General features: G+C 42.6%; 1 protein-coding gene across 4 annotated transcripts in view; it reads right to left on the bottom strand.

The window, feature by feature from the left end:
- The window catches only part of sh3pxd2aa (SH3 and PX domains 2Aa), a 127,858-nt gene that overhangs the window by 46,652 nt on the left and 57,243 nt on the right, over positions 1-23,963 (bottom strand). For 2 of the 4 annotated variants that reach the window (XM_069676843.1, XM_069676842.1), the window contains exons 6-7: positions 15,072-15,097; positions 590-718 (exon numbers count right to left, since the gene is read on the bottom strand). In XM_069676843.1, coding sequence (XP_069532944.1) covers positions 590-718; positions 15,072-15,097 — 155 coding nt within the window. Of the gene's footprint in view, positions 1-589; positions 719-6,332; positions 6,378-15,071; positions 15,098-23,963 lie in introns of those variants that run through there. The other 2 variants (XM_069676845.1, XM_069676844.1) reach the window with 2 other exon arrangements.

The raw sequence follows: 23,963 nt of genomic DNA on the forward strand, positions 1-23,963 counted from the left end.
TTAGCTCAGTATTGTTGTTCATTGCATACATAGATCTGTAACCACACTCATGATGACTTCACATCTTTTGCAGCCTGGCTCCAAAAAAGAACAAACCAAATTAACATCTCAAGTCTCACTTATAATCAGCCATAAAACTACCTTCCCCCTACACCCACCCCCAACTGACTGCTGCCAGCCAAACAGCACCTCCAGGTGGTGCCATGCTAGGTAAGAGATTGGGGAAGACTAAGGGAGAGCAGAGGTATGGGTGGAGACTAGAGTGGGGGACCCTTGCGGACAAAAGGGTGAGAAAAGGAGGGAGTAAAGTCAAGAAAAGGGAGCAAGAGAGGTGCTGAGTGAGCATGCCTCTCTGTGTATGTGAGGAGTATGTGTTTACTGAGAGAGAGGGAGATACAAACAGGAAGCAGCAAACCAAATGTTAGCCAGCTCTAAGATCATGTTTTGTTTAAAACAGCCACATTTTCCTGTTACTTTTCTTGCAACATGTGTTATAAATGATGTCCTGTTGTGGATCATAGTGTGTGGGTGGTTGTCAGAGTACAAGAAAGACATGCTTCACACACAAACAAAAGAAGGATCCACTCACCGCTTTCGCTCTTCTCAATCACATCCACGGTCTCCCCAGCCTTCAGGCTGATCTCTGAGTTCTCCTGCCTCTCGTAGTTGGCCACGGCCACATACTGCTCCAGCACCATGGGCTCCGAGCTGTCAATCCCTGAGGGAAAGAAACAGGCTGTCAGCCACCTGCCTGCTGTTGCACCCCGCGAACGCCCGCTGCAACCAACTACACCACTGCTGCTGTGCACCCGGTACGATGCCATCGGCCAACCCCGGCTCCCTGCCCCCCTGAGCGATCACAACACAAGCTCAAGACTTGGCTGCATAGTCCCAAACATCTGGCCATATAGCTGAGTCGACCCCCGGCCCACAGCGAAGGACTGAGGAGCATCGGAAGAAGTCAAAACAAAAGCAGGGTATGGAAGGAAAAAGTTTGCAAGGGCTGCATCTTGCATCAAAGGGGATCCATGACCTCAAACAAACTTTCAGATCCAAAAAGAAAGAAGCCAAAAGAGAAAGGGACAGAGGAGATGCTAGTGGTTGTAGGGGAAGACTGGGGAGCGAATGAGTGGAAGAATGGTGAAGTTTCCCTGTGGAAAATCAACAGTGCGGTTGAGAGGAAAGGCCTCCCCTCCGCTGCCTTTGGGACACAGCCGTTGGACAGCGAGTCGGGAGAGGGGGGCGAACACACCAATCATGGAAGTCAGCACTGCTGGCCTTAAATAGAAACATATGAGTGGAGTAGAGAGAAGGAGAGAGAGGGAGAGAAACAGGGAAGGAGGCTGGGTCCATGTTTATGTGAAACAAAAGAAGAAAGCATTTCACTTGGGGTTAGGCCACTCTGTATTCTTTCTCTTCTTCTCTCTGATGTTTAACCTTTTCAATGCCAGCAGTGATTTCATTTATTGAGGTCACGTGATGCATATCTGATCTTAGTGGCATGCTTATGTTTGTTTGACTGCAGAGAGATCACGCAGATTCGAGGGGACAGTTTAACAGAGTACGCTTAGCAACCTGTTGTGTTTTGTTGTTGTGGTGCCTCAGTATATTTTTATCATTGATGTGATCAGGAACTAAACATTTATGCAATAAGAAACAATCATTGGATGCTGTGTGGCCAAAAAACACAAGAAAAAACATGCCACAAAATGAGGTATTTATAGAAGCCAGCTGTTCTGAATTACTGCTCATAAATATACCTTTGAGAAGTAATGCACTAAAATTGTATATAACCCACATAATCCCGAGCCTATTTGGCATCTGCATGAGAAGCAACCGACTCTTATCTCACTCTAATGTAAACCCATGAATTGTAAGAAGATAAAGTCGGCTTGGGATGGCGGTTGGAGTTGATCAAACTATGCTGTACTTCCACCCATGAGACCGGGTTCAAGTCCAGTGTTGAAACAAAAAATCAACCTTGAGATATTATTTTAACCTGTATAATGATGTGTTTCTTAACCGAGTAGTTTTTATGTGAAAACTTCACCAGACAGTTTCTTTGCAGCAGAGTGATAGGGAGGCAGTAAAGAGCTAAAATGCTAAAATGATGCTACATTGTGCATCTTTATCAGGTGCCAAAGGGAGCAATGAAAAAGCATCAGAATTTGACGACCGTGAATGACAAAACAATGGACGTTGGAGGGATTGCACACTAAAGTGAGCCTGACTGCTTGCTGGCAGAAACTGAAAGTTGTGACCTAAACATGAAGCTGCCAGACAGTAAGAAGAAAAGATTCAAAGATTTTCCCCTGATTTTTGGAGGGACAGAATTACTCGATTTTCTCTCATTGAAGTGTATAAAATGGGACCAGAATCAGCATCACAAAGTGACTGCACATTTTTTTACTGACTCAAAAAGTTGGATTTAGTGAACAGTTACTACTTCTAGGAAATCTTCTTGGGGAAATACACCTACTCCTCTTTTTGCAAGTGAACAACCCAGATAAAGCTGGGAGTCGTTTCGCCTAAGACTTCAATCGAGGGAAAACTGGCTCTTTATCAAATGTTAAAATGATGCCTACAAGCAAGTGGAGCTCAGTAATTAACATGTTGAATTACTTGTTTAATCACAAACAGAAATGTTTCACAACGTCCAGTAACTCCTTCTTGGCAAAAACAGCCAGATGGCAGGCCAAATGTGGCACAACAATGCCTGGCAACCTGGACTGAAGGTAGAGACGCTGCACAGAAGTGCTGTGCAGCCCAATAAACTGAAAATAATCATTAAGAAAAAGTGCATTGTTTTCACTATAGAGGGGCTGGTTGGCCTATTTTTAAATGTTAGACATGTAAGGCAAGAAGTTTCCCAAAGGTATCACCAACTGTCCGTCTGAGTACCTGGTTAAGGTGTTAAACAACAATGCATTGACTAACACACCAACTTTAACTTTGGCTGCGTTGGCTCTTAATTTTGACACTAAAGACTGCTGTGCAGTGTTGTTTGAAAGAACACGATTCCTTAGGAGGTTGGGACACGTGATTCCTTCTTATGAAACTGTGTTCATCAACAATGCACAGCACTAATACTTTTGCACCTACACTACACTGAACTGTGTTAAAGCATACCTTAGCAGTTATTTACGTCACCAGCTCACTGACTGGTTTGCTGAAAACAGAAACAAAGCCATCCTATGTAAACAACACTTTGCTGCCATAGACCTGTCTCTTTACGACAGCAGCAATGTTGATGATCATTGAGCCATTTCCAAAGGACTGCTGTTTTTTTCATATTTTAAACTCCTTTTGCAGCAGCAGTCTCAGCAAAAAGTGAAGACTGTGGAGTCGGCTTTGAGCTTGGCTGGCTTGCATCGTCAGATGCCGACCCATATCAGATACCAGATACAGCAGAAACTTTTTTGGCGAAGAGAAATGGAAAAAAGAGCCTGACAAATATAATGGTAGGTGTATATTATCGGACCGATATCGGCTTATTAGAGATATATCGGTATTGGCATCAATGTTTTAAGATATGGGTCAATATAAAAACGTATATATGCAGAAACGATTGTTTGGTATATGAAGAAATGACGCCTCTCACTGCAGAACATGTAGCAGAAAGAATATCTTACATATTTCTGAATAAAGCTTCAGAAAGCAGCCTTCTGAGCACCATTACATCTTAATATTGGATGGAAATAATACATATAGAAAGGTCTAGCTGCATTCCAGCTAAAAAAAAGTTACAATATTGTCCTTAATATCAGTAATCAGTGAATACTTTCCTTAAAATCGTCAGTCTAAAGTATTGGTCTCAAAAATCTATAAATTGGCTCTAATGAAGGATTCTACATATAATAAAAAAAAATGCTAGTCTACCTTATACATAAAGGGAAAAGGAACGTCAGCTCCAGCAATGACACAATCCAGAAATCAGCGTCTGATGAGTAAAAACCCGAGTGCTGGCTAATTACTGCGGCTGAGAAGAAAATGAACTATCACACTTTGTCAGCAAATCCCTCCATCTTTCCCCTGACGCCTGCATCTGAGATAATAAATTCTCTGCAGTCAGCCTCTTTGTCATTTAGGAAATGGGATAGGACCTTGAATATGATTTGTATCGTAAGAGTTTAACTGCGTATGTCCTTCATATTAGATGCTACTGTCCTTTTGGATCTTAGAGAAGATCTCCCGAGCGTAGAACTCCCAATCAGCAGCTCACATCTACATTCTGCATCTTCACACTGGCTTGTAATGCTTTTAGGGGAATTAAACAGGTTGCACTGCACTCATGCATTTAAACAGCCTAAAGAAATGAAAAGCAGGCTAAAGCTTTCAGTGCTTTAAAAACAATTAAGCATCTCTTAATGTTGTTCCTCAAATAAGCAGGCAGGGAACACCAGGGGAATGCTCGTAACCTAACTTCCCCACCGGGCGAGGCTGGCCATCCATCTCTGTCTTTCTTTAACACTCGCCCAGGAGGCGGAATAAAGACAAGGAACATACTGCGGAGAATGTACGCAGCCTATGTGCAGGAAGCAATCAAAGTCAGCCTGATGTAATAAAGCAGCACAGATCCAGCTATTTAAAAGCTTTATGCTGTTGTAATGGCAACCACGCCTTGTTGAGACATACCATGAATCCTAAAGACCTGTTACATGAGGCCTGCAATATTCCAATACTCTTATTGCACGAGATGTTTGGTTCTATACACTTTCATCACTCCCTGGATTTAATCTGAGGTTTCAAATCCTGTTATTTACATTCAGACAACAGCTTCAGGTCTCATTTGAACATTTTCTACCTCAGAAACAGCTAAAGAACACATTTATAGACCAAAACGATGCTGAAAACTGATTCATGCCTTCATGTCAGGATGACTTTATTACAGTAATGAACCTTTAATTGGCCTCCCCCTGAAAAAAACTCACTGAGAGACTTCAGCTCGTTCAAAACTCTTAACCTAACCAGAACCATCTTAACTGCTTTGCTCTGGCTTCCTTTAACATTAAGAATTGAGGTCTTCCTCCTCATATAAAACCCCTTCATAGGCTAGGACCTACCCTTGTTAGCTATTTGCTTTCAAAAACAGGAAAGCCAGCTCACTAAATACTCTCAAACAACAGCTTTGACCTTTCCCTTTGCTTTAGCCTTCATTTTTGTCTTGGTTCTTTATATTAAACACTAATTGTTTTTTACTTTCTATCATATTATCATCATCACACTCTTTCTTTTTGGCTGACCGCCGGGGTCAGCCCTACATATGAGTTTGTATGTGACTGACTGAGTAACTGACTGACTGACTGAGTGACAGTACTTTCAGAGCTGTAGAGAGAGACTCACAGCATCACAATGGCAGATCATGGAGCATATTGGACCTCCACTGACGCGACTCTCTGTCTATACGGATGGATACTTTGTTCGGGGAGTAGGCAGGGCTGCTCCTCTGCTGCTCGTCTGCCGGCGCACCTGCTTTCAAACACGTTCATCGGCCTCATAAGGACAGTCGATACTAAGCCACATACTAGGTTTTGACCTCGTCTTGTTTATGTTCATTCTGTCTATTTTCACATGAGACATTCTTTGCATGTCTTTTCCTTATTCTAAACCACTTTAAGCTGCTTTTCTTTTGTAAAAGGTGCTATACAAATAGAATTAATTATTTTAATATCGCTTTGTGTCTGCTAGAAATATGGTTTAATTTTGTTTTTTGGATCTTTGATGCTCCAAACACACACTGACACACTGTTGGTTCCAATGGCAGGAAACAACATATCCATGTCTTCCCCCAGCAATGCTTCAATTACAGCTGAAAAACATTGGCTAAATGTTCACCAGATGGGCAGATCTGTGAATGTATTTGTGTCTAAAATGTGTTTATATTTACAGGAATAGAATGTGCTTTTCTGGGATGTTACAAAAGAGACAGTTTCGACTCATCGTGCCTTTGCACTTAAAGTTGAATGAGGTCACAGGCAGTGATCTACAGCCAATGTTGCAGGCAACTGTAAAGAACCAGACTTGACACCTCATTCCAGTCTCACTTTGCCACATGCAGACCTGAGGTCCATGTTTCTCACGCTCTGGCACTGTGCCCAGCTGTTGCGTTGGCCGCCCAGGCCTGCAGAAATGGATGGACAGAGTGCAGAGACAGAGAGGCGGAATCTGAGCAGATGGGTGGAAGGAGAGGCTGGTGACAGCGCATGCAAAGCAGATGTCGAGAGAAAGCTCAAGTGTGGAGAGAAATAAAGTGAAAAAACAAAAGGGATGCAGCCACTCAAGCACAGAAGTGCATGCATATACAACATATTGACATAGACACACAAGGCTACCTGAGGCCTCTTTCCTCGGGCTGTCTGTAAAGCCGTACATCCATACTGCAGACAGAGAGAAGGAAGGAGAGAAGCAGAGAGAGATTATTCAGTTTGACAGCATGCAGAAGCAGCAGTATGGTAAAGCACACCTTTATCACACCTACTGAACACTAAAAATAAAAAGGCGGAGGCAAAAATAGCACTGGATCGAAAGTCTGGGTCTCTTCAGGGACTGTTACACAAATTGGTGGGCAGTGTTTTAAACTTCATGGAGAAGAGAATAAAGAGCATCTGAGGACACGAAACTGGACATTTACAAACATCCATTCCATTTTTAATCTCACACTCAACCCCCCCCCTTAGGCTGATAAAACACTCACTCCACCCTTCCCATGATCCCCCTTCCTCCATCGCTTCATATCTTTCTACATTTCCATCCCTCTATCTGGACCTCCTGGAATGTCTGAGAGGGGCGTCAGCCACATCCCCCTTCCTCTCTTTAAAAAACATCTCAGCCCCAAACCAGGAAATTAAACGCCATGCATCAGAGAAGACGGGGACAGGGGAGCTGGTGACCAAGATTTCGGGTGCGGAAGATTTAACTACCATGGTATATTTCAAAGAGGTGTGAAGTTTGATTTGGGATCTATCAGCCCAAAATAATATTTTACTGTCTGGCTGTCATCTTAGCTTGGAATTGAGCCAGCATTAGGGCTGCAGTAGTGCCGGGAAAAGGGGCATATTAATATGGAGGAACTAGACCAGGATCATCGCAGGAAACATTTATGTTTGTTTCCAACAGGGTATCTCCGAGTCCCACCTTACTGTGCTGTGATTGGCTAGAAAAGCCAATAGATCAAACCCAAGACTTTCACCCCCCGAGACCACTCTTCATGTCCCTTGTGCAATCAGCGAGGATTAGATAATTTATCCATGGTCGTTATCAAAGTCTAACCAAGTTATAAGGTGCCTAAAGCCAATAAGTTACGTGGTTAACATTCTAAAACAGTCACAATTTGTTTTGTTAGGTTTAGGCACCAACACTAATGCTAAGATGACAGCTACTACGGTTGGAAGGCTCCTTCAGATGCGGCCGACAAATGCCCAGCGTATCCCGAAACTCATTGCCCAGCAATTCAAAGGAGATGGCGGACTCTTAAGCGGCCAGGGAATACTAGTGATAAATGTTACAAAAAAAAAACTAAAGCGGCCTCGAAACTTTAAATTATCTTTTAAAAATAGGCTAACTTAAAAAAAGCTGAAGCTAGTTAGCCCGCGAGCTACCTGCTGCTAGGTGACAGGAGTGGTGTTTGGTGATGCAAGGGTAAGGGCGGGAACTGCCGGTGACGCAAATCCTGCGTAGACCAGACCGTCTCATTTAATTTCAGCTTTAGTTGTCTACACAGGCTACGAGTGACTCATCCTATGTAGACCGCGTCCTTGAGAGAGAAGAGTGCAGCCCCTGAATTGAGACACAGCTATTTTCTCATTTAAAGCTACTTTGAATTACTTCCGGTTTCTCCAAGTCTTGGTGTCTTCTGACAGAAAATCTCATTGTGCTTTCTTTCAACAGTCAAATGTATCACACACCGTGAATCTTGCCGTGGAAAGCCTAAACAAAGGCTGCCTGGTTAGTGCAGCCAAAAACTTATGAGCACTTTCAGCACATCTCATTGCAGAAGAAAAGCTCATAACCCTGACTTTTGTTTTTACTCAAATTGAAGCTTTAAGACCTTTAACGATTACATCTTGTTTTATGGCTCAATGAAAACATTAAAAGCTCATTGCAAATTTTCTGAAATGAATAGTCATCAATCTGAAAACTGAGAGGCTTCTTCAATAATCAACTTTTATTTTGAAGAGTCCAAGTTTTAATGCGTCATAAGCAGCACGATGCTCTGGATCCTGGCCTGGGCTGCCCCTGCTGCGAAGCCGCCATCTCCTCTCCTTTGACTCACGTGAGATAATAAAGGCCAAATCCCCTCTCGCCATCCACCCGAGCCTCAGGAGCTTTGCTGGATTGATGTTGGCCCCAGAGGGAGGGATACAGGCTGGTCCCAGGTCAGCCCGGGTCAAACCCCGCTCACTAACGCCCTACCGTGATTATTACCTACCAGGCTGCTCTCAGTGTAGCGCTCAACATCTGATTGATATTAACTCTCCTCCCCACTCTGAGCTCTCCATGCTAACCCACTATAGAAATACACACACTTGCACACGCACGCACGCGCACACACACACACACACACACACACACACACACACACACACACACACACACACACACACACAGATGCTTAATTCTTTTCAGGTTTTGGGTGATGACGCCACAAACCAGCAGAACCAGCAGTGTTTTCTCTGTCCCTTTGCCGCTGTGGGTAATTTTCCTACAACTGACCCCAAATGTCTCCATTACTGTGCAATTGAGGGCAGGGGGCTGATGAAAAATAGCATTTCAAAAGTCCTTTCTAGGTGTGGATTAGAGAGACTTATTAGTCATCTGTCTTGTTTTGCTATCGACTTAACATATCGTTTTTGAAAGAAAAGTTTTTGTTGCTGACATCCCGGCCTGTCCCCGCCAAACCAAAATCCATCAATAGGCTAGGTTAATTATGCTAAACGTTGCTGTTAGCATGCTAACAAGCAAACGATGACTGTAAGAACATATTTAACAGGCTCTTCACACTATTTTCCTGCATATATCTCAAAAGTTACTCAAAAGTGATTCGTCAATACTGCTTAAACAACAAATGGAAAACATCCAACAGAGAATATAGGTCATATCTCTTAAAAAGAGATATCTGTTTCAAGATTGGGCTCCACGGTTTTCAAAACATCAGGACTAAGAAGAGAGAAAACCTGTGGATTCAGGGGTGCTATGGGACATTGTAACAGCATCAGGGGGTGTAATGTTAAAGGTTGTGAAAGAAAAACAGAATGAAAAGCTGTAAGACAGGAGATAGGTGTAGAAAAGAAAGAGACATCTTTCACTGCAACCTTCAAATCACAATATTTCATCTGGCTGGAGTGCACGCATGAGATATTAAGGCTCAACATTGTCCTGTGCTGTTTAAAAATCCATCCTCAGAGACTTCTCTACAAAAACAATACGAGAACAAAGTTATTAATCATAAAACAGCCACCCTGAACCACCCTGCAAATCCATCCCACAGCTACGTAGCTAACGCTGCTGCCAACACAGCAAGACAGTCAGGAGCTTAAATGGTAAAATCTTGACACCTGACACCGAGACAAAGGCGACCAATAATAACTTACAGCTAACCAATATTGATTCAACACTCGTAAGAAAGCAGAGTAACGCTCATGCTAACAATGTCAAACCACAGGAAGAAGCTAACTAGTATTGATACTGTTTTATAAACAAGACGAGGAGAGAACCACAGAGATGAAACAATTCTTCTTACAGTGACACAAACACTCACGGTGACAAATGACATTTGTGTGCAAACAGGGTGTCAGGGCAGGGGAGTCATGGTTATCGGCCTTCTGTTTTAGCCGTGACGCGGTGCTAACAGAATACAGCCGTTAGCAATGACAAACTGTTCCCAATCCAGGCTGGGCGAGTGACACGGTGTGGGATGCTCGCCTCAGGGTGGGGTCAAGTCACAGCCCAAGTCACATCTGTTCCACAGTGAGCACTGTCACTTCACAGCCGGTCTAACTTTTTCCTCTTCCTGTTCTCTCGCTCCGAGCTCCAGTCTTCAAACTCTGACTCACCTCACTCACTGGTTTATCTTTAAAACGTCACCTCCTTTAGATTTTAAGCACCACTCCAGCGTGTTTCGGCACTGATGTTCCATTTCCTGAGAATATTGATTAGATACTGTTCAAGATTTTTTCTTAAGACCATGACTTTTGTAAAAAAAAAAACACTACTCCATAAATGTATTCACTGATTGTAGTGAAATTTGAACATATTTTATGGATAAACATGCAGAACTTGAAAAAGGTGAGAAGATGATACGAGACTACTCAACTCGTTTCTTCAGACTATTTCTTTGCATGCATTAAAAAGTTCAAAATTGAACAATGCAGTTCATCAGATGGATTTTTATAGGTTGATAACCTTTGAATAAAATGAGAGAAAACATGCTAATTAATATGATTTTTATATACTAGATTATGTGAATCTATAAATCAAAATCAGCATTTACAACAGCATCATTACTTCCCAACTATTCTGTTAATTCATCTACTTTTAACTTTAATGTCAAATTTAAACAATCACAAAAATGCATGAATAATTATTGAGCTGTTAATAAAATGGATTAATGAATAATCATTTCTCATATTTAAAGATATAAGATGCATGTATAACTTGTGCTTACAATTAGATAAACAGAACTCTCACTGCTTCCAGGAGCTAAATGCAGCCACATATCCACCATTTGCTGTTACAAACTTCTACCTCAATTTTATGTTGATTTATTGGCTTTGGTTAAATATTGGAATATTAACCACACCCAAATTCGCTGTTTATGAAAAAACTTTAACCAACAACAGTTAGGACTAGGGCTCGGTTTAAAAAATAGATTTTTCCGATTTAAATCATTTCCCATTTGAATAACCTAATATCAATTAATAAATCCCGAGATCAATCTTTAAAAAATGTGCTAAAACGTGTGTGATCACTCACGACTCAGCTCATCTCCCCGAAACATGGCAGTGAGGGAGACATGTCCGGACTTGTTTACTGCAAACTACTACATTAATCAGTGATCGCAGAGTCTTTTTATTGTGTGTGCATCCATGAATATGTAAGTTAGTTTTGCTCTGATGTTTATGTTACTCTCTGTTAGCGTCTGCCTTGGCCGCGAGTGTATTTTCGGCATGTTGTAATACCGTACGCCTTTTCCCACATCTTCTTCTTCTTCTTGTGGTGTTTTATGGTGTTTGGCAAACAGCGTTATGGTGCATTACTGCAACCAACTGGTATGGAGCGATCGGGATTCTAACTACTGTATTCAAATACAAAAAATATTTAGGGGGAAAAAAATGCTAGAATTTCCACATATCTCTTAGTCTCGTGTGTTTTTTTTCTTCGCGCTATGAGATCTCGTGGCGAAATCTTGCGCGACTTAAACCCCAGTTCGTTTAATTAAAACTATGAGCCAGATGTACAAAAATGATGGACTAAAAATCTGAAACTGGAAACAAAGTTCATAAGCTGTTAATATTGTTTAGACTGCTGTCTGTTTGTCAGGATGAATAAAAAATAAAATTGAGAAATTTTTATCGATACCCAGCCCTAGTTAGGACCTCTGGCTGGAATCTGAAGTGGGACGAGATAAACAACAGAGATACAACACGGTCAGGGAACAACCTTCTTTTCTCTGTCATGTTATGTTTGCTCAGCCTCGAGCATTTTTCTGCTTAAATCAATACTCACTTAACTGTATCTTCAATATTGATGTGATAAGAGTGTGCTGACATTATTATTGCTGCAATTAAACGCTCAGTGGGATGTTAACTGTGTAGAAGTCAACATGGAGAGGGGTTTTATTCTTACGGGTTCTTATATGGAGGCAGGTAATGGAGGGTGTAAGTGTCATATAAATGTGTCCACTGACAGAGGAGCCTGTGATGGTACAAACAACAGCCGGGCTCTGAGACTCTAATTAGTAAAGACAGCTTAACAGTTATGTCCACAAACTAGCCCTGTCCACTAAACCTACACTTGTAAAAACACACACACATATACACAAAGACACAACCCTCCTCCCTCCCTCCCTCCTCCGAGTAAATAGGACAGGCCATTCAGTCTGAAATCTTATCCACTGTGCCACGTAAACAAACTTGCGCCTGTCTGACAGTCTCAACCCCTGCGGCCTCTGCAGCCCAAACAGCACCCTCCTCCGATCCCTCTGAATGTGGCCCTCACATGGAGGAGTAAAGCTCCCTCCCTCCCTCCCTTTTAGTTGGAACGACACCTTCATAGTGAAAACGATAAGCAACAACGGTCCCTGGATGGACTTCAAGATAAAAATTTGCAGCTCCATGGTTTCAATTTCTGACACTGCTGACATTTGTTCCCATTTTGCTTACCACTTTTAATTGACTTGGTATTACACAACAGTGAGTCAACATAAACCCAGTTTACTTGTTCTGTTCAAAACATCCACTGTTTCCTGAAAAAATGCTCTGCGTCAGTGGAAGTGATGCATTTTTGCTTTCAGCTGCAACAAAAACAATGAGTTTGGAAAGAACAGAGGAACAGCAGGGTAGATGTTGACAGCCAGAGTAGTCATAATAGCTAAAACGGACAAAAAGGAAACCACAATACGTAACTTGTTAAAAATATTTATAAAGTACATATTTGCTTTCTTTCTGACGGTTAGATAAGTGTTGACTAACCTGGTATGAAGATTGAAAGCATCTGTCTGAAGTTCAAAGCTATGCCTACCAGCACCTCTAAACTCACAAGTTCATACGTATGATTCATGTCATTTACGGCCGACCCCAAATAGTCGACAAAACTGATCAGTGAGAAGAGCTTTACTTGACAGTTAGTCACATAAAACCTTTCTTAAACCCCATTTGTGATCAGCACCTTGTCTGTTGTGTGTGCCCCAATCAGTCCAATCATCATCCAATAAGGAGGCGGCCTTGTGTGTTATGTATGCAGGTGATGCAGACTAGCAGATTTGTTACAGAGAGTGAAAAAGTACAACGTAATGTACCTCAGACAAAGTAATGTGGACGCATGTTTTCCATGGTTTGTTAGGTTACAGTAGTCAGGTAGAGGTGTAGAAGTTGTAACAGAGCCCTGTACTGTGTGTGCTTCACTGAGTGAATAAAGCACCTTTTGCAAGGTAGCCCAACGTCTCACAACTAATTGTTCATTGGCTAATTGCTTAGTTAGCTAGTTAGCAGCTATAATCCAGCCTTAGGCTAATTGAATCAGACTGCTAACAGTAGGATAAGTAGTGACGATTTAATTTATCATGTTAGCCTGTCTTTGGTGCTAGCTAGGGTACAGCTGATAGAGACAGGAACTGTGGTATACTGCAATGAAGGTGCAGGTGTTCTCCTTGCTGGTTTGTTTCACCACAGTGATTTCTCTTTTAGCAGGTTAGAATAGTGTTTAACAACTGCTCTCTACATGCTAACAGCCATTTTTAGCCCCCTTTCTGGTGCCCAAAAAATATGCATTTGAATAATTACAGCAATATAAATGTTGAACTAACAATTACGAAAGTTGGGTGCTGAGGAAACTTGATTAAGAGAATTAAAAATCTTCCTTTCAATAAGGGATAGTGTTGAATCACTTTCCAATCAGAGAACTATCCCAAGAGCTACGTCCAGTGGCTTAAACAAAGACCTTCAGACAACCTTTTGCCACCCTGACAGACTTAATGTTACTTCAGGTCATAGCAGAGGCAGAAAAGGTAAAATCCACCTTTTTGGAAGCATAGTCCACTTCACTAAGGGGATGTGGAGAAAATAACACGAGCTATCTGCAGCAGAAATCCACTTCCAAGAAACCAATGAGGATGTAATTGAATTGGTAGTGAGCACCCTTAGGGGCTACAACAAATCAATTCCTTGCAGGACGGTCAAAGTGTTCCTCTTCTTTTAGTCCAAAAATATCAACATCAATTTCAAGAATGGTTAACTTAATGGAATTAGTCTTAAACTTACCCAAAACGTTTATGAATAAGGCCCGAAATAAGTAAAACAAGTCATTATGAAAATCTCAAAATATTTATATTCTCAAACACAACCTTTGAGCTGCTTAAATACCAATACAAAGTAGTCTTACGGTGCATCAGTGGCAAGAGAGTCACATTCTCCATCAACCACAAGCTATTTCCTGCATTTTCTCTTTAATAATTCATAAGGGCTATGACTGATATTGCCCCTAGTTCCTACCTAACCTGAACACACAGGGTTCCCAGATGCATGTATTAGTTACTCACATGTACCGATGTGTTTGTTAAGCAGCTATGCTCCAGCTTATTCCCCTGTTAGAGCCATGCGTTGGCTAAGATGGCTAATGTGGCTAAAAATCCTTGACAGACAGGAATGGATAAACAGTTTAACAGTCAAGTTGTCGGCCATTGCCAATAAATTCACAGGCTGAATACAGAAGGTCCAGACCTGTCAATGATTTTACTCTTTACTTTCCTGAATTACATTTGTGGCATCTAATGGAAGCAGAACTGTTTGGTGTTTGCCTCTTCAGTCTTTAGGAACAAGACCACACAGATCCGTTTAAAACCCAAGCCTCTTACAAGCACAAACCTTCATCACAGTTTGAGAGGAATCATTCTTTCTTCTTCCTTATTGAAAATCATTCAAAGTATCTCACATGTATCATACAAAAAGGCTTAGCCTGGAATGTCTGTCAAACGTCCCAGCTGACATATGAGACAATGACACTGTCTCCTGAAAGGACGAACGTTAATGACTTTATTTTGACATCCCAAAAAACTACCAGGCAATTCCGAAACCCCACCCTACATTCTGAGGCCAGAAGAAGAGCGCTTGACAGCTTTTTGAAACCACCCCAAATCAAAGTCAACAGTAAGTCAGCGTCCCACAGAGGGACAAGTAAACAAACCACACATTGACACCACATGGATTACAGACAAGTCGCAGAGATAGATTCAGAGTCATACACCATGCAGCATAACATCCTGCCTTGGATCACAAGCAGCAGTTCAGTTACGAGCAACAAGTTGAAAGAGAAAGAAGGTTGCAAGCTAGGATACTTAAAGAAAACAGGTGACTTACCAGACTTGCGCTTGGATCCATAGTCCCTGAGGGAGAAGCAACACAAGAGGGACATGGTTAGTGGTCAGCAGACGCCCCTCGCTTAACAACAAAGCATGCAGTCACCGCATATCGATCCGGACACTCCTGAACGGGAAAAACAGGCACTCGTGGAAAAAAACACACGCATGCAATCGGCTTTAGCATACTAAGAAATGCATGTGTTCCAGGGAGAGAGAGGGAGAAACAGAGTGAGGGATGGGGAGAGAGGGAGGAACGACTTTGGCCAGCTGCCCGTACTCCCCGCAACAGACACAAATTAGTCATGTGACTCCAAAGCGGCACCACCATCCTCTTTCTATCTCTCCCTCCCTTCTTCCTCCTGTCAGAAAGAAGGCGACCTCTCCCCACATTCGAACGAAGGAGGATCAGTTGAAAATGCCCTGCTTAATGGATTCTAATGAGATTATGCCACAAGGCTAAGCTATGGGTGGGGGGGGGGCGACAGAGTTGTGAGTGTGCTCGTGTATGTCGTTTGCTTTTGCCCTTGTCAATAGTGACTTTCGATTTTGAACCGTGATAAAAAATGATAGGCGAAGCGAGACATCAAGGTGAAGATACAGAGTGCTATTTATAGAAGCCAAGACCTGACATCGTCACTACATATGCTCCCTCCATTTCTTGTCTCATTCTCTCCTCTTACAATACTCAAAATCAATGTGTCCTTTCTGTTTTTCCCGAGGGCTTATCAAAACCCTCACCTCAAATTTAGCCACGTCATCCTGCTGCAGTACAGTGGAAAATCAGATGCCGGCAGTGCAATGAAAAGAAAGCACAATTCTGTAGTAAAGAGCTGAATACAACTAGAACCTTCTCTCCTTTTTAAAATACATTATTTCTTTTAAAAATAACCACCATACAGGTGCTAATATCAACCCCCAGAGAGCGGGTGAAGTGGTTTGTGGATGACTGATAGCAACATGACTCTTCTTTCAAGAGGAGGACCAGATTGCAGCTGATGGCTTTTGCTATATCTCTGGATAGCAAAGGGATGTGTGTGAGGTAAGTATGTATGTAGGCATATTGGAGTGGATAATAAGTCGGTGAATGCATGCCCGCAAAGAGACGGTGTGTGTAATTGATCATAGATGTCCCCTAAGATTCAGGATCAACTACCCAGCTGTGAGAGTATGCGTGATTGGGACAGTTGACCTCGCTTGTGAAACAGGCCATTTCCTTAATGAGGGACCTCTCATCTTGTCAGGTATGATGCAGAGCAAATAGGCCTAGAAGATTACACCGCAGTGCCAGGAGAGCAGAAACAGCTCAGAGCAGCATAGCCAGCAGTCAAGGTAGTGCCCTCTCACGGCATGAGGTTAATGAAAACCTCCTCTTGGCTCTTGCTGCTACCGCACTCAAGCTAATAAAGAGACACACTGACATGAATGAGAGAAGGAACTGTAAGGGCATACAGACAAGGCAGCACATATGCATGAGCAAAAAGCCTTGTCTTTAGATTCTTTAGTGTCACTATGCTTGGTCTTGCTCTCTCTCTGTCCATCCCTTCATCCCGTCCCCCTGTGATCTGATGTATCTGTCCCTTTGTGACTGGCCACAGCAGTTGAATAAAGCCTTTATACCGACCTCTCCACCAAGACCGCTGTGTGCTAGCAACCAGAATATGCTTCATTGTCACCAAAGTGGGGCACAGAGAGAGCGGGACTTGACCCTCGCCTCATCCCATCCATCTTTAGCCACGCTGGACGCACGACCTCCACTACATGAGGAATGGATGGCATTCAAGTAAATGGCCTATGACTTTAATGCGTCGTACTGCAGAGTGTGTTGATGTGTCTCGGTGGAAAGTATGCTGCGGATAGACCAAGCCTCAGAGTTGGCAAGATATTTGCCAGGATGTTTGCCCTTTTAACTCAAGGCTTGCCACAGTGAAGTTAAAGATGCTGATATCCTCTGTTCAGGCACAATGAAGTGTTTTAGATTTCCAGGGAATGTTTACTGCTTCTCTTCACATTTCCATTTGCCCCTAACACTTCCAGATAAACTTGCATTTTGTCGATCCAATGACTGCAATTAGTTTTATTTCTTTGAATCAATGTAGACAGAGCAACTTGGAGCAATAACATGGTACTTTGATAAACGTGTCGTACAGATGAAAAAAGGAACTAATAGTCCTAGCTTCATTTTCAACAGTCAGGTACAGCCTTACTTCTCCTCCGCTCTCTCAGTCTAAGCTAGCTCAAATGCATTGTCAAGCAATTCCTAAAATTGTAGGACTTAACAGGGCAAGAGGGATTCAGGTCATCTGGTCAAGAGGCCACTGCTTACAACCTTAAGAGCAACTATTGGACTCAGCAGCCAGCACTATTTACCACATAGATGCCTGCTTGGTTTACAAACACAATAAAATTACTGAATACTAAAGAGTGATAACATTTTATTTCTTTTTACTTTCTGTTTGTTGTTTCAGCTGTACAGCAATGGTACACATCTGGTATGAGTGATGGGAGTATGCTGCTAAAAGCCTATATGACAGTTAAGTTAAGTACAAGTGACCCAATGTGTAAAGGACTGCCCCTCCATCAGCCAAGCTGCAAACGTAGTTTTATGCATGCTGGCCGCCTGCTGGGTTAATTGAACAAGCTAACGGTAAACGATCCATGCAGAGTGACAATACAAAAGGTGTAAGTGTGGGACCTGGAAATGGCTGGTTGTAACTTATCAAGGAGGTGAGGACAGGGCCAATGAAAGAGTTTTGTTTGCTGGAAAACAGCAGCAGCATGAAAAGTACTTTGCCGTAGCAAACTCCCAGGGAGCCTGTTAAGCAATTCATGCTGTGCATGGTTTGAAAGGCAAACACGACCTCGAAGCTCTATAAACAAGTTCCAATCAAGAGAAAGGCAGGGGCGTGAGCACTTTCTGCTCCAACTGTAGATGACTCAAATCACTCATTCTTAATGTGAAGGCCTAAGCTGAAGACGTGCTGTGCTCTCAATTCTGGGGTTAATTGTTTTTGAGAAATGATCAGAGCCCTGTGTTAATCCTGAGTGATAGCTTATTGGATCAATAGCATTTGCTTTTGCTGATGTAAAGGAAAGCAGGTCACAGTGAAAGGTTAGCTTGTATCACGTGTGGATGGTTGTTGGTATTAAGCGTGCACAAAGGGCTTTAGAACAACATGCCTGCATGCCATCCAAGCATTAGCCAACTGAAAGAGCTCAGGAGGCATATATTAGTCAATACACAGGCACAGAAGGAATGCTTGAAACTAGCAGCCAATTACAGTAGCACCTACTTAGCACCAAAATTAACCTACTTTTTGGCAAAAGGACACATTATTTCAATAATGAAGTAAAAAAGAGAGAACAACGTTCAGCTTGTTAACAAAGCAGCTAACATTTAACATTACATTCTGACATGCCAGAAGGAGCGTAGCTGGCTATTTTTGGCTTTATTTTTAGAGGTATGGTTTTGAAGGCATCTGCAAAGCATTAGGACACAAAGGAGGGGCAGGGTAGGGCAAAACAAGGAGGGTGGGAGGATGAAGAAGGAGAGCAGAAACACGAAGGTCCAGACTCTGTGCAGTGACCCGAATCCCTGAGGCTGAAATCAAACTCTTCCCTCGAGGGCTGAGCAACCAGCTCCGGCTGCCAGCTCTTTCCCCACATCTCCTGGAGGTATGGAGAGGAGGAAGCGAGGGGTGAAAGGCGACGTGAAGAATACATACTGCAGCAGTTGAGAAAAGTGGTGATGTTTTATGTGGCTAGGTGGGATCTCAAGGCCATTTTTCTGCAGCCAGAAGAGAAACGCTACACTGGTCCTGCTGACAGTTTGTTTTGCAGAGGAGTTACCAAGATTTTACAATGTTGCAGTATTCTTCCAGCATGCTGAGAAAAGATTGCTGCTGGTAATCATCTGAGGAGCTATGCAACTACTATCTGTAGTGATGGCATCAAAATGTATTTACAGACATTATGTAAATAATTATGTGTTGGGAGAGATATTTTCTGACAAAGATGCACAGTTATAAATTGAGTATACAAAATGACCAAAGAGCCTCTATCTGTTGGTATGTGTGAATAAATCCAGCAGACATAGAAAAGATAGGTATGCAACACACTAAAACATCAGCAGATGGGCCAGTTGCATACATAAGAACACACACTCACACATATTCTGTCACACTTTTCATCACATTCTGACGTTTCGTCACAGTGTATTCCCTGACTACAGCTCCATGAAGCAGGAGCACTTTCATGTACGTCTCATCAGTTCCAGTGCACGGAGCTCTCGACATTGATTGTCAAGCCAAAACAGATGTGAGTACGTCTGGTGAGGCGGACCATGTGGTGTGGGGTCAGGCAGGTCGGCTCAGTGATCAGCTGACAACTGAATGGATGTTCATGATACTCTAACCGTTTGCTCATGCATGACTCTGTACACAGCAATCTTAGGTAACGTCCACACCACTATGTTTTCTTCTTTAAATGTGTGACTTTTGCCACATTTAATCGTCAGACAGACTTCTGGAAATGCTGCTGCTTAAGTTTGAAAACTCTGGGGTCTTGTTTTAGTTTATACGGCAGAAAGAGAGACTTTTGGAAATGTTGACGCAGACCCTCATGTTTGCTTGCTGTTTGGTTTTTATTGCCCCAGTGTCTTTCCCTGATTTATAATGCCCATATCACATGACCCTTTTCTGGAGGAGAACTAACTCCATCAGCTTTTACTTGCCGCAGCTAACCCAACATGAACAACTAACTACAGGCACTGTAAGATACGACCTGTTGTCTAGGCTGTTGTGCAGTTAAATTCTGCATTTTATAATGCTACTACTGCCGAAAGTCACAGGACATAAGCTGTTATTAAAGGGATTAGAATGTTTTGGGTGAGGAAACCAGAGTCTGTTTTTGTGTGTGCCTGTTAACACCAGCCAGGTGTAGATGATCATGAGATATACATTTTCAGGTGTGTTAGTATGGATGGACATCAGATCTGAAAGGGTCCTAACAATCGTTATGGTTTTAAAATGCTGTATTAAACTAAAAACAAAGCAGTGCTGATGCCTTAATTCCTCAAAGTCACAAGCTACACACGAGAATAAATAAATCATTTCTGTTACTCACACTGTCTAACTTCACCTCTTTCTCGGCTGGTGTCTACATCTCATAGAAGTGCTGCCGAACAGGGATTATGTTGGCTTTCAGGGTGAACAAAATGAGGCTCTTAGTCATTTTAAGCCTCTTAAAGACAAACACAAGCTTGAGTGCATATTAAAGTTCAGTTTATTCCCACAGACAAACAAATAAGTGCTGGAACTTGCCATTTGTTTCCTCACCTGCGGTATGATTCCAATTATCCTGCAGACTAAATGTCTTGAATCTGTTCTGAGAGTTGGGAAAACTTAAGACGCTTTTAATGTTTTAGCAAAAACTAATTGTTTAAAATCAATGGGGTAACGAGGTTTCGGTTTCTCATCGCTTTAGGTTCTACTTTAGTTATGCTTCCTTCCAAGTCTAGTAATGTTACAATGAACTTTTACCAACATTCATTCTCTTTAAATTGTACAAGAAGCTCAAAGACGTGTTCATGAAGGCAATGGATTTACTCATTAAAGGTATATGAGGGGGGTGGCAGATAAAGGGCTAATCAATGTGTTTACAACTATTAGCATAATGGCTGCAAGCTAATGACTCCCAGTGGCCCCCTGTTACACCAGCCTGCCGGACCAGTAAATAAACACTTCCTGAGATTAGCATCTTAGCCTCTCTCTGTCAACCTCCCTCCCCTCGTCCCTTCACTGCACACCCCAGTTCATCCCAAAGCGCCACCAAATCCGGACCCCAGCTTCAACCCTCCAGCCACAGGCCCACCTACTCTAAGCCCCCGAAGAGCCCCAAACTGCCTTCAGCTGTCCCCTGTCATTTAGCCCTCATGGCCGTGACAGGGCTAAAGCTCACTGTGGGCATTAACACTCCATATGGGATGGCGTTCAAGGAATCAGTTAACCTCAACAGTTTTCTGTACACACAAGAGCAAACACACTTATTGTACGCACAGAGACGCACACAGATTTGAGGAGCATGAAGGCCCATATACTTGAAAGTGCTCAGTTGTTGTATTTGTGAAAAGGAGGACCTGTTATCACATGTGCGGTCGCTGCATACTACCCATGCCTGCAGCTTTAATTTTTGGCTGTATGTGAACCATTGGCACGGACCACATGTAGACCCCTGGACCATTATGTGGATGTGTGGGTATATTTTGAGGTTCAACATTAGTGAAGGGGTTAACATGGCACGGAGCACAAACAACACGGAATGCAACAGTCACTGCAGCAAGTAAATGAACTCTGACAAATTATTATTGCAATGTTCAAAGTGTTAACATACTTTTATTCAAACTAAATCTGTCATTTAATCCCGGAGACAATTCCCATCCCAGGGCGATACTCTGAATTTGGTGTTTGTAACTTACTTTTCCATCAAATTCAAATTTTCCACACAGTGGGTTTAAGTGAAAATTATAGACTGAATCATAGAGATGTCACACTAAGAACACAAGTCACTTTGAGGTAGATAACTGCAAACATAACCATGATAAAAATGTATAAGATAACATTATAAATCTAGCCATAACAGTAACATGTAAAGATATACAGTTGAAAATGGTGGTCCAGACGATGCCACGTTTCTGCTTTGTTAATGTTATGTTCTTGTTGCTTTGCAAGCTTCTTTAAATCAAATCTACCAACAGCATAACGCCAGAGATATATTTATTTTTTAATCTTTCGCGTACATAACCGGCTACGTCCTGAATGTAATTGTTCACTTACTTGTGAGAGGATACCTCTAGAGGACACACAAGAGAGCTCAGGCCGTATGCAACAACTGGATGTGCGGGATTTTAACAACAGACATGGTGACACTCAAGGTGGTTATTGTTACCTTTAATACTGAATTCTTAGTGGCCCAGTGACTGATGACCGGTAGACAGAACACATCGTCTGCACCGTCCCCACTCCGTTTCTCAAACCTTTTCCTCTGTGACGTAACGGTCCCTGGCTTGTTTCCATTTAGCTTTGGTGACAGATGGAACTTATCTGTCACCAGCTGTTTTGACAAGCAGGTTTGTCGCTGTTCAGTGGCAACGACAGATCGTACAGATGTGGATAATTGTGGACTTGGTCTATCAGCTTGTCTTCAGAACCCGATGCCATCGTTGTCCCTGCTGCTGTGTTGACCGTGTCACGTCCCCTCTGCCTCCACACTGCCCCTTCATTCATGTGCATACTGCATCTTGCTCCAAACAGACGCAGTGAGCGCTGGGCAGCCATCATGCGCACACGAACGTGTAGTTAAATGCAAGCATGTCTCCAGCCTAATCCCAACTTCCATGACTAACTAAAAAACAATTTTCAGCCCTGAAACATTACCAACATCAATTAAACTAAACCACTGACATGCTTTAATACCTTTAAAACAGACACCTTTTATAAAACCATAGCACCTCTCTTTTAGCTAGCTAATGCTAACATTAAACAATCAGGGCGTTGGCTTGCCAGCCTCGATGATCAACAGTAAGTCATGCTAGCTTAGCTAACTCCTCCCCTTTCAGAAGCAGCTACATCAAACTAAAACTTAAAATGAATAGTAGCACAGTGATCTATCTAGCATTAACAATATCAATCTAAGGTTTGCTAGCCTAACATTAGCTAGACATACCAGATTGATTCAGGCTGTAGCAGCTAAACCAGAGTGTCTCATCAAGCAAGAAAGCGTTTAATGAATTGTACCTTTCATTTGTAAAATGGATCTCTTCTTTCAAATAAAGTTACACAATTTGTCTTTAAATACCTTCCTGCCAATGGCAGTGTCAGGGCTGGACACACTTATGCCCAAATATTCCACCCTCAGTCAGAAACACAAACACATTATCATCCACTTCTTCCTCATGATCCCAAAAACACCAAATCTGTCTTCCCTGTCAACCAGCTACTTAGGCCATCGCTGCCGAGAGCCCAAAGCTGACCAATCACACAAGTTCATGACTTGTCCCGGTGATAATCTGATAATCTTGCAGCCTCTGTCTGCCTCAGGCACGAGCCAAGGTCGATGCCTATTGTTATTCATGGAGAGGGTTGTGAGGGGGCATGATGAATGATGATAGCATCACCCATGTCTCGCACTACGGCAGCCTGTGGGGGGCAGTGGCCAATATTTTCATCATGGCTGAAAAGCAGTATGCGCATGTTAATGGGGAAATTTGTCAATGTTACGGTCTGCAGAGGAAAGATAATGCCATTTAGGCTGATAGTTATATGATTGCTATACCACGGGCCCAGACAGATTAAACAAATCACAGCCCACGTCCCATGCAAATTGACTCGATAAAAATGCAAGATGTGGGGGAAAAAATGCTAACTAAGAAAAGAAAAAAGGCATGTCTCAGAAAAAGGGAAACGGGGAGGAGGAGGGGGGATGTCTAGGAGGCGAGAAATTCCATCGAGTGGAAATAGATCTCACACAGGAAGAGCGGGGGGCCAGAATGGACATAAATACAGAAAGAAAGGCTGAAAAAGTCTCAGAGAAATGCTTGAGAATCTGCTCAGACAGTGGATACATTTATAGAGGAAGGGAAGCCCTGGGGAGGTTTCTGAGTGGACATGAGCTGGGACCAGAGGCTGACCTCGATACAGCGGCTGAGGGGAGAGAACTCTGTTTGCAGAAGTACGCCACCAAGTGGGGAACTACTGGTGGGTAGAATGAGAGCTGATGAAGCCTGGGCAAGGGCTGTAATGTAATCAATACATTGTTTTTGGTAAGACACAGCAGCTCCATTTGCTGCATGAAAGGAATGAAAAGACAAAAAGACATTTCAACTTCCAACATATGC

Source organism: Semicossyphus pulcher, unplaced genomic scaffold (genome assembly GCF_022749685.1).
Source record: "Semicossyphus pulcher isolate SPU_LCO1_2020_fin unplaced genomic scaffold, fSemPul1.0.p SCAF_27, whole genome shotgun sequence".
In the NCBI taxonomy this organism is placed as follows: domain Eukaryota; kingdom Metazoa; phylum Chordata; class Actinopteri; order Labriformes; family Labridae; genus Semicossyphus; species Semicossyphus pulcher.